The 12,253-nt window shown below is 38.7% G+C and overlaps 1 protein-coding gene across 2 annotated transcripts in view; it reads right to left on the reverse strand.

The window, feature by feature from the left end:
• GLMN (glomulin, FKBP associated protein) overlaps window positions 1-12,253 on the reverse strand; it is a 41,057-nt gene that overhangs the window by 23,747 nt on the left and 5,057 nt on the right. For both annotated transcript variants that reach the window (XM_065890036.1, XM_065890027.1), the window contains exons 4-7: window positions 11,193-11,301; window positions 9,484-9,724; window positions 7,874-7,976; window positions 594-781 (exon numbers count right to left, since the gene is read on the reverse strand). In XM_065890036.1, coding sequence (XP_065746108.1) covers window positions 594-781; window positions 7,874-7,976; window positions 9,484-9,724; window positions 11,193-11,301 — 641 coding nt within the window. The remainder of the gene's footprint in view (window positions 1-593; window positions 782-7,873; window positions 7,977-9,483; window positions 9,725-11,192; window positions 11,302-12,253) is intronic.

Raw genomic sequence — 12,253 nt, forward strand, 5'->3', positions numbered from 1 at the left:
ACCAGAAGATCTGTGTTACTGGAGCACAGTAAACAAGAGGAAAGGTGGTAGGAGATGAATCAGGACAATAAAGCAAGGACCAGATCATGCATAAGCTTGTCTCATGGGAAAGCATTTAAGACTTTATTCTTAGAGCCATTTAGGAAGCCACTGAAGGGTTTTCATTAAGGGACGACTCTTAAAAGCTTCACTTTCTATGTGTTGAGAATAAATTGGATTAAAAGGGATTGAGGGTAGATATATAAATATCCACTCAGGATTACATTAATAATCCAGTGAAAAGATGATGGCAATTTAGACCACCCTATTGGTAAGTGGCCTAACAGCTTCAAAACCAAGCTCAGTTTAACACTTTGTGACTCTTGTCCCAATCATTCCTTAAGTCTACTTCAACACCTACCCACCCAACCACTTTCACTACTCGATGACTACTGGCTTTAAGGGATTATACGCAGTAATATTTAGCATAAAAATAGGTTTTGTTTATACTTCATTGAAAATGTACTAGTACATTAATAAACACATATTGGACATTAGATAAATGAATTTGATGCTATTCCTTTCAGAATATATAAATAAACAATAACTCCTACCTTAATACCATTGGAAGCTGATCAATACTGATGCCCTGTACAAATACTAGATATGCCAGAGAAGCCATAGAGTCTGATAACTGTTTGTCTTCTTCTTCCTCAAATTCAAGATAATCCCAAGTCTTCTTTTTCCTTCCATGATTAAAAATCATTTTGAGGAAAGGGTGTCCAATTGCTGATAAAAATCCCTGTGAAATGGATAAAAAAGGAAGCTATAGCAGACACTCTACTGTGCACTCTCCTACCTCATATTTGCATCCTATAAAATCCCCATCCTATAAAACCCCCTCCTCTTGAGTGTGGGTGGGACCTGTGAGACTTGCTTCTAACCAACAGAATATGGCAAGATGCCACCCCTATGATTAGATTATGTTATATGACAAAAGTGAAGGGATTTTTGCAAATGTAATTAAAGTCCCAAGTCAGCTGATGTGAGTTGAGAAGAGACACTATTCTCCATTTGGAGACACTATTCTCCAAACATTACTTCCTTAAAACAGGAAGAACGTTTTTAAACAGGATCCAGGCCCTCCTTAAGAGTCAGAAACTCACCCTTGCTGGCTTTAAAGAACTAATCTGCCAAGTTATGAGGGGGCCTATGAAGAGGGCTGTCTGTCAAGGAACCACAGGCAGCTTCTAGAAACTGAAAGTGTTCCCTGGCCAGCAAGAAAATGGGGACCTCAATCCTACAGGTTCAAGAAGATAAGTTTTTGCCAACAACCTGAAGGAACTAAGTGGGTGGGAAGATGAAAAAGTTCTGGAGATGGATGGTGGTGATCGTCACACAACAATGTGAATGTACTTAATGCCACTGAACTATACAGTTAATGGTTAAAATGGTAAATTTTATATGTATTTTATCACAATTTTTAAAATGCTTCAGAGATATTTGAGAACAATCTAAAAATGTGAGACATGCAAGTATCATGAAATGACAGTAAACTACTCAAATGAAGAATACTCTAGGAATGCTCTACTGACCACTGTCTGCCTGGATACGGAGTGGGCAGGAGGAACACTGGCCAGTGGCTGAAGAGAAAGAGGAAACAGTACTGATACCTCAGGTCATATGGGCTCTTGTAGGAGAAAGAGAAGCATCCCTGCCTGAGTTAACTGACTACAGTTTTATGTTTGTTCATTTGTTTTAAGGGGGGAAGGAAAGAGAAAAAGAGAGGCTTAAGAAATACAAGGTCACTCCTATGCCTCTTATACCATTTCCAATTCTAGTGTGCTGGAAAGCACCTGACCTTCAGTATCCAATGAAATTAATCTGAGTTTTGGCTCTACCACCTATTAGCTGTTAGATACTGGGTTAGTTACCTAACCTCTTTAAAGCTTCAGTTTCCTTATCTAGAAAACGACATAATACGTATGTCAATATTTATTGAGAAGCTCCACAAAAAAAGTTTAAGAAAGCTAAGGTCACAACAAACTACTATATAGAAGTCAAGGGAATGACAGAAACAGCTAAGCTAAAGCTGACCTTCCACATATTCACTCATTTATTCAATAAATACTTGAGTGCCAGGCACTGGGCCTGCCACTGTAGAGAATTAGAAAGCCAAATAACACTTTTCTGGTCTTCAGGGAGTTAAAACCTGCCTACTCCAGATGGCTCCATTAGTCATTTCAGAACACAAAAATCAACCATGGAAAATAATCCTGTCACAAGAGACTGCTATTCAGCCACCAGATGCTAAATAAACACTGATTTTCGAAGCCTTACATTCTTTTTATATCCATAAAAGAAAAATTTACTGTATTCAGATTCCAAATGTCCTCTTAATCATGAAGCTCCATTTCTTCATTCAGCCAATGCTAGATGTGTTTTGGGTTTTTTTTTTCCAGAGGAAGGTTATTAGCCTTTTTTTTTTTTTTTTAGGTTATTAGCCTTTTAAAAAATCATTATATGTACCCAGATCCTACAGTGCTGCTGTAGATATTTGGGGTCCATCTGTGTCCAAATAGGGTCTTCACTATCTATCCACACACCAACCAGCAGCCTTGCTCAGACCCAACATACCTGCGCCTCTACAATTTCTCAAGGCAGTCTTCGCCCTTTCATGAAACGTTCCTATGCTGCTGCCCCTGGGACATTCAAGCAGTTCTATACCAAAACAACTTGTGCCAGAGGGATGGCTGAGGCATGCCACATTTACCTATACTTCTTCAGCATAGAACAGAAGGCACCTCCTCACTTCACTTCCTACCCTGATTTCATTTCTATTTCTTAACTGCTTTGTGCTTCCTCACTGTTGGCTTTACTCGTAATGTGCCTTCCACTGACTGAGACCTTAGAACCTCTGCCCTATACCCTCAACCTCTTCATAGGATGCTGACTCTATCTCACTGCTCTCATTAAACCTGACTGGTTTCTGGTGGGAGCTGCTCATACTCTCACACCTCTTACATTGCACAGCGAGGAAGGCAGCAGTAGGAAAGGGTGGTATGGGTAGAGGCTTAGTATTATCTTGGTTCTTCCTGCACTCTCAGGCAAAAGCACATTTTCCTTTGAGGCAGGTGCCATACTGCCCTTTATCTGTCCTCATCTCTGTCATATGCTGACTTTCTGGTCATTTCCCCATGTTCACGGAAGACTGGTACCTGCTCACATCCTTTCTCTCTATCCAACTCCTGCTATGATCCTAGAAAAATTGAATGTTCATGTAGATAACTCCTGTAACAGGCCAGCCTCATGGTTTTTCTGACCACTAAATTCTAATGACCTTAATTTCTAATCCGTTTTGGCACCTAATTCCATCCTGGATCTCTATCAAAATTTGGAGCTATTCCATATTAGATACCTAAACTCCAGCATCTCATTTTTTGACCACAATTTATTTTATCTCCCATGCCAACCTACTCATCTACCTCTAACTTCTCTAGTCTTGTTATGCCTTCATTTTAACCTACCCATCTGTCCCCTCTTAATCCCCTTCTTTCCCTAACCAACCAATGCACTATTAGTTATTTGAACTATCTGCACCCTATATTTCCATTAGCTACGTCTACCCAATAAAATGCCAGCCTTGGAAAAACAGCTACAAACCACCTTCTCTACTTCTACACCCAGGTAGCTGAGTACTGCTTGAGAAAAATCACACAAAAATAGTATTATCACTATAGTTGTGGTCTCCAACCACAGTCGCCAAGTGCCTAGCACTACTGACTAATGTTTTCTTCATCTTCTACCTCTCTTTTCTTTCCACTCAATATTCCAAACCTTTACCAGTTTCCTGAAGCCCCTTGTTCAGTCCTCATTTCCGCCTCTCATTCTTTTTTTTTGCGGTACGCGGGCCTCTCACTGTTGTGGCCTCTCCTGTTGCGGAGCACAGGCTCCGGACGTGCAGGCTCAGCGGCCATGGCTCACAGGCCTAGCCACTCCGCGGCATGTGGGATCTTCCCGGACTGGAGCACGAACCCATGTCCCCTGCATCGGCAGGCAGACTCTCAACCACTGCACCACCAGGGAAGCCCTCCACCTCTCATTCTTAAGGGATCTGAGGACAGTGGGTCTGATTCCCTCAATTATAATAATATTAATAATTATATTATAATAATAATATAATTCCCTCAATTATAATCCTCCATTTCTGCTACAAATTTTTCTACCTACATACCAGTTCTTGCCTCTTCCTCTCCAGGTGTCCTCAATCCCATGCCCAGCTGTCTGCTCTCCTTGAGCCACATTATTTCAGTTATCCCATAATACTTCTCTTTCCCCCTGTGATGGTTCCCACCCCTTCAGTCTATAAACATGCTCACACCTCCTGTCTCCCCCAGTTACCTTCCTATCTAAGGCCGTGTCTTCTCTATTGCCTCTCTTCTTCCTTATTCATCCAAACTCTTAAAGAATAGCTTATACTAGTCATCTCCTTTTTCTCATTTTTCATGCACTCCTTTATCTAGTCCACTGATTTTTGTCTCCCACACTCCACTCAAACTGCTCTTGCTAAGATTATCAATGCCATCTTACTTCCTAAATCCAATGGATGCTTTTCAACTCCTACTCTACAGACTACCTCTGCTGCTTTTAACAGTAGCAATCATTTCCTTCTTCCTGAACTCTACTACCCCAGTTTCTGTGATATTTTCATCACCTCTTTGACTCTCCTTTCTTGGTCTCTTTGGTGGGCTCATCTTAAGTGCTGGTACCCTACAGGATTCAGTCCTGAACGCTTTTCCTTTCTCACATTGATCTACCGCTTTGGGTAATATCATCTACTCTTTTCCAAAATTTGCTCCTTAAAAACCTGTTGTCTCTGGGTATTAGAGATACATATATTAGAAATTATTGTTAATCTTGTTAGGTGTCATAATGGCATTGTGGTTATGTTTTTTAAAAAGTCTTTACCAATTAAAGAAGCATACATAAAGACTCACAGATGAAATGATATATCTAGACTTTCTATAAAATACTACAGCAAAAAAAGAGGGAGGCTGGGGGTGGGGGGGAGGGATGAACTGGGAGATTGGGACTGACATACATGCACTACCGTATATAAAATAGATCACTAACAAGGACCTACTGTATAGCACAGGGACTCTACTCAGTACTCTGTAATGGCCTATTACAGAGTAAGGATAAGAGTGGATATATGTATATGTATAACTGAATCACTTTGCTGTACACCTAAAACTAACACAACATTGTATATCAACTATACTCCAATAAAAATTAATTTTAAAAAATTAAAAAAATAAACTAACTTTACATTGCTCATCAACTCAAAATAAAAAGAGGGAGGCTAGATAGAACAAGACTGGCAAAAAGGTTGATAATTGTCAAAGCGGGGCAGGAGGTACATGAGAGTATGTTATATTGTTCTCTCTATTTTTATGAATGTCTTAAATTTCCATAATAAAAAAAATTTTTTTTAAGTACAAAACCCCCTACTGCTTGCTGTGTATTCTCTATCTTAATTATTGGTAACTTCACCTGTCCTATTAACTAAGCAAAAAACCTTGTCCATAACTCAACCTTTTCACTATTCTTCTAAATCCAATCCATTACCAAACTTTGCTAATTTTATCTACCTATAAAGTTCTCAAATCTGCCTTCTCTTCTTTCCATACTCAGGCTCTCATCATTATCGCTTAACTCCCAAAAGACACCTAACCCATCTCCCTACTTCCACTCTTAGTTAAGTTCATCCTCCAATAAAGTGATGAACTCAAAACAGTTTGATTACATCACTCCCAGGCTTAAAATCCTTAACAGTTTCCAACTTTCATAGACATCTTGGAGTACATATATCACATATGGTGCTGTTTATATTGGATCCAGAAGTTTACACTGTACTCTAGTATTGGCAACAATGAAGAGGCCCCAGGCTCTTATGTGCTCCTGGGAAAATCCCTTCCCCCATCCCTCTTCATCACTCATAACCTCTTTACCGCTACCTTGACCATCAGCATTAACCCCATTAAACTATGTATCTGTTTATATCAGTTACCAAATCATCTCTCATCCTCAGAGCTATTTCCCCTAAAGTTTTGGAATCTCCTCTCGTAACTCCTCCTATCCCTCCTCAAATTTCTAATTCAGGATACAGAGGGCTGACTGTAAGTTAAACACAGATTTTTGACTGAGCAGAGTTGTGGTGCCCCTACCCCCTGGGCATTGTTCAAGGGTCAACTATACAATATGATAGGATCTTTTTAAAAATTATATATGTATATATTTATTTATTTATAAGTATTAGAGCAGAAAAATGTATGGAAGGTGTTGTGAAATAACAGAAAATATATATATATTGGTCTCTGCTAATGGTTGCTGGCACGGGGCTCCTGAAACCCTTTTTTCTTCTTTTTTTCCTGAAACCCTTATAACTTCCTAAGTGATAGCACTAGGAACATCTCTTGTTCTAACGTTTGTCTTTAACCCTGTCCCTGACAAGGAGCTCTAAAACCTCTGTAAATTCTTAAATGATAAGACATTAGGAGCATCTTTTGTTCTATTAAAGTGACTCTGAGTGGGCACTAAGATGGTTCCTGGATGGAGGGTGGTAATGAGAAAGACCAAGCCATGATTAGAAGCTTGGAATTTTGAGCCCCATCCCTCAGTTCTGTAGAGAGGGGAGAGGGACTGGAAACGGAGTTAATATCTTATCATGCCTAAATGAGGAAGCCTCCATAAAATCCCCAAAGTATGGGTTTCAGAGAGCTTCCAGGTTAGCGAACACATCCACATACTGGAAGCGTGACACACTCCAACATCATGAGAACAGAAGCTCATGCACTTGAGACCCTCCCAGACCTTGACCTATGTATAATTATCTCTTCATTTGGCTGTTCTATTTTTCATTCGGCTGTTCATCTGCAACCTTTATCATATCTTTTAATAAACTAGTAAACATAAGTAAGGGTTTCCTTTAATTCTGTGAGCCATTCTAGCAAATAATCGAACCCAAAGGGGAGGAGGTCATGGAACCTCTGATTTGTAGCCAAGTCAAACAGAAGTTGTGGGTAACCTGGGGACCTAACATGAGCAATTGGCATCTGAAATAGGGAGCAGCCTCATGAGACTGAGCCCTTAACCTGCAGAATCTGATACTATCTCCAGGTAGTTAGTGTCAAAATTGAGTTTAACTGTAGGACACCCAGCTGGTGCTGCAGAATTGTTTCGTGTGGGAAAGAAACCCAATGGGACTTCCCTGGTGGCTGCACTGGTAGGCTGATTCCCTCAGAGGTTAGGAATCTGCGTACCAATGCAGGGGACACGGGTTCAAGCCCTGGTCCAGGAAGATCCCACATACGGCGAAGCAACTAAGCCCGTGTGCCACAACTACTGAGCCTGCGCGCCTAGAGCCAGTGCTCTGCAACAAGAGAAGCCACCGCAATGAGTAGCACACGCACCACAATGAAGGGTAGCCCCCGCTTGCCGCAACTAGAGAAAGCCCATGTGCAGCAATGAAGACCCAACACAGCCAAAAATAAATAAATAAATAAATTTATTTTTTAAAAAAAGAAAGAAAAGATAAAACCCCCACACATTTTCTGACCAGAAATGCCAGAAGTGAAGTGTTCTGAGTGAAAGTAAAGGAAAAAGACACAGGAGAACTGTAAATTTTTCCAATACAGGTGTTAATATTATTTATATCTAGTTATTGAAATTATTGCTGTTCGTTTTTCATCTTTTTATCTATATTCTATAAAAAATACATATTGCTTTATTAATAGATGTATCAATTTACATGCTCACGTGCAGTATATGAGAATACAGCAGGTAATATTTTAGATTATAGCAGATTTTATAACATTAAATTAGCTGTACTTACTATTATTTCAGATGCAAAACACCTTAAAGGATCATCTCCAGTGTCATCAGACTGCTCAAGGAATTGTGCTGTCAGCAAAGGGCATTTCAAGCTTCTGAAACAACTAAAATTTAAGAAATGGGTAACGATGAATATAGCACTTCCTGAGTATAAAATAACTAGTTTTCACATGAAAAATAACATAAGCACCAATAACCCAGTGGCCTGTAAAACTGGTGATATAAGATCCTTCTTACTAGTAATGGGGAGAGCATGAGAATACCTTGCTAGATTCAATGCAGAGAGTCACTTCCATGTCTGGACTATACCAATGGATACTGAATATTTATCTTAGGACCAGTGCTAGCGTATATGTAGTTTTCATTAGTTTAAGGAAAATCAGGACAATGCAGTAATTTTTTCATAAAACTATATTTGCTTTATTTAGAAAATCAAATGTATTCTGTGATTAAGCCTTACCTATTTTAGTTAAAATATGTTTTCTTTCATGAAATAATGGGTTTTATAAATGGTAAAAAATGCTTTAATGTCCTAACCTGACAAAATAGAAAGCTAACAGTGGTTTTAGTCTCAAAATTTTAAAAATAAAATTACTGGTCCATGTTGTTCAATATAATCCAGTCCAGCACTATCTAAGAGTCCCATATATAATTAAAGCCCCATATATAATTAAAAATTTTTTAGTAGTCACATTAAAAAAGTAGTAAGAGACAAGAAAAATTAATTTAAATAATTTCTCTTATTAACCCATATGTCAGAAACATTATTTCAATGTTACCAGTATAAAAATTATTGAGGTATTTTAGTATTTCTTTTAATAACAAGTCTTCGAAATACAGGGAGGATTTTACACTTAGAGCACTAAATTTGGACTAACCAAATTATGCTTGACAGCCATACTGAACAGTGCATACATAGTCTACAGCAGGGGTCCCCAACCCCTGGGCCACGGACCGGTACTGGTCCTCAGCCTGGTAGGAACCGGGCCACACAGCAGGAGGTGAGCGGCAGGCGAGCCAGCGAAGCTTCATCTGCCGCTCCCCATCACCCCCCATGACTCCCCATCACTTGCATTACCGCCTGAACCATCCCCCACCTCCTGCCCCTCCCCATCCGTGGAAAAATTGTCTTCCACGAAACTGGTCCCTGGTGCCAAAAAGGTTGGGGACTGCTGGTCTACAGTACCCCTGGAGTGAATGCTACTGGGTTCTCTGCTACTGTTTTTGTTGTCAAATTGGAAGTTCAACTGTCTGGTGCATCTTCTGCTGCTTTCAAAGGGAGAGTAAAAACATAATTCCCCTGCAGAAAACCAGATTCTTTGAGCTACACTCATCTATTTCCTTCACTGCTATTATTCACTTACCATGGTGAGTAAAGGCAAACCATAGAAGAATATAAGTAAACTAAACAAATGGATTTTGGTTTCATTTTTTAAAAATATCAATGCTTCATTAAATGCCCATGTTATATCAACTGAACCCCATATTCTTCTAAAATTCAAAATTAGAAACTAGATTTAAATTTCCATTGCAAACAAATAAAACAAAGAAACATAAAATAACTGAACTATCACTTAAGTCCATTATGAATTATTCTTAAAATATACTTACAATTTCAGTATTTCATCCTTTAATTTTTCATTTTCCACTGAGCTTTCCTTGTTATCAATGACATCTTCCACAAAAGGCTTAGTGAACTCTATTAAGGCCTTGCAGCACTGACAAAGGCCATAGTCATCTGCTTGTATTTGTTCTTTTGAGTATGGAACAGGAAGGAGAGACAGCTGACTCCAAAGCGTAGACAATGCTAATCCAACTGAATATGCCTTGTTGTTACGAAGTTTCTGAATCACTAAAACAGAGACCAAGTTGTTACTTGAGGCAGCCTCATCAAGTATGCTAAACATGGGAGAAGTCCAATAAATGCAGAAGTACAACACATATTTCCCCCCCATATTTTGACAACTCTGATATCAGGATGACATATCATAGCTTAACTGGCAGTATTTTTTTCCTTCTTAGGGGTTCATAAAATAATGGAGCATCTTACAATCATGGCACTTTACAACAGATGCCATGAAATTTTGTTTAGGTATGTTTATACCACAGGTTACATACTTAAAACGAAAACACTTCTTTCCATATTTTTTTGGTTGTTATAAGTATAAAATAGGAACAAGTGTCTTGTAAACTATAAAGCACTGTAAAAATGAAAGGTAGTAGTATTAGATTTTTTTCTAGAAGACTTTAAATATTTCAAGTTATACAAAGCTGTTGGGAATTCATATTTAAAATAAATTTACTCTAGCTTCTGATTTTGGGTCCTTCTACCAGACTCTGAGTTATATGTACATTATAAAATGAAAAAGTGGTCTCTTCCCATGCATAAATACTGTCTGCCTTGGTTGCCAAAGTCCATTACTTATCAATACTGTTTTTGCACTCAGTTATGGAAACTTTTCTTTCCACACTTGTTTCATTGTTCAGTAGTATCTTTGTTATTCCCAATCCCAACCTCCTAAAGCAAAGGCTGAGCAATGCCCTGCCCGATACTGTTCTTAATTAAGATACATGACTACCACAATGCTATCAAACTGAGCACTGCAGAGGCAATCCTTTAAATATGTTTACAGGAAAAATTCTAAATATAAGCTGCAGATAGGAATGTTATCTGCAGATAGGAATATAGCAAAAACTATAGGCCACAACAAAGCACATGAAAAAGAGCATGACATTCAACAAAATATATACTGGGTACCATCTCTGTGCCAGGTATTGCCATCTTTCTATGAGCAGCAGGATTCAAACTCGCATTGATATTACTAGTTTAAGCAGAGTACTAAATAATTAGGCATAAACTATGGGACTTCCCTGGTGGCACAGTGGTTAAGAATCCACCTGCCAATGCAGGGGACACAGATTCAAGCCCTGGTCCAGGAAAATCCCACATGCCACGGAGGAAATAAGCCCGTGCACCACAACTACTGAGCCTGTACTCTAGAATCCATGAGCCACAACTACTGAGCCTGCAAGCCACAACTACTGAAGCCTGTGCACCTAGAGCCCGTGCTCCTCAACAAGAGAAGCCACTGCAATAAGAAGCCCCTGCACCGCATCGAAGAGTAGTCCCCGCTCGCTGCAAGTAGAGAAAGCCCACGCACAGCAACGAAGACCCAACGCAGCCAAAAATAAAAAAATAAATTTATATAAAAAAAAAATAATTAGGCATAAACTTTGCTATAGTGTTGACATCTTGGAGTAATATCAAGGCACTTACACAAATAAAACAAGAAACACTTAGATGTCAATATACTCATTACCTGTTTGTAATGGCCGAAGTAAAAGAAGAATAATTTGGGATATCTGTTTTCCAGAGGGTTCTTCAATCAGCTCAAGCAAACCCAACAATAATTCCTTTGGATTACATAACTATAAAAATATTCACAATTGAACCTGTTTAATACAAGTTGTATTTAAAGCCACATGATTATTATTTTTAAAAGGCATATACTGAGACAGTATAATTATTTTTGTTTAACAGTAAAACACCTCATAAAAAAGTTTTTAAAAAATACACTAGCAGGGAGAATGGATACATGTACATATATGGCTAAGTCCCTTTGCTGTGCACTCGAAACTATCACAACATTGTTAATCGGCTATACTCCAATATAAAATAAAAAGTTAAAATTAAATTTTAAAAAATACACTAGCAAAACACAGAGTCTGAGATTCTGTGAAAGCAAGAAGTCAAGGGTCTCCCAATGGACAACTACATTTAAGAGACTTAAATTCCTGACTAATGGAAAAGTTAGAGAAATAGGGGAAAGGAGAGCCTGAACACCAGAGCTGAGGTTTCCGCTGAGCTTTGCCTGTCTACTCTGAAGGCTGCCTTTGTCTCCCAGGGCTTCCAGCAGGTGGGATCTTTCTGTCTCATACTGTTAGGGTAGTTAGATGAGTGTAAAGTCTCTTTTGTTTTTCCTGAACAGACAAAACTTTGCATTGCTTTCTGACTGGTTATATTTTATCGCCTCACTTGCCTTGTTTTTCTAAAAGCTCTCATAGTTAATAACTAATATCTAGGGAGTTCCCTCTTTTCAAGTACATATTTGTGTCTATTTACAGTGATCTCTAAGTGGCTTCTTATAATGTCCTTTCTCTTAGAATTTCTCTCTTGTAACCATCATTTTTGGCTTATAACTCTATTAACCTTTTACTCAGAGTCTACCTAAGGCTGTCAGTCACCACTAACCTATTTCCTACTCTTATTTCCTCTGTTATCACTGGCATTCTAGGTTTTTCATATTCTTTTAGGGAACATACCATAGAAGAAAGAACACTCATATTTGATTTTAGTTCCAGCGTTGCCAAAACATCAGTG

This window comes from Phocoena phocoena, chromosome 1 (assembly GCF_963924675.1).
Source record: "Phocoena phocoena chromosome 1, mPhoPho1.1, whole genome shotgun sequence".
Taxonomy (NCBI): domain Eukaryota; kingdom Metazoa; phylum Chordata; class Mammalia; order Artiodactyla; family Phocoenidae; genus Phocoena; species Phocoena phocoena.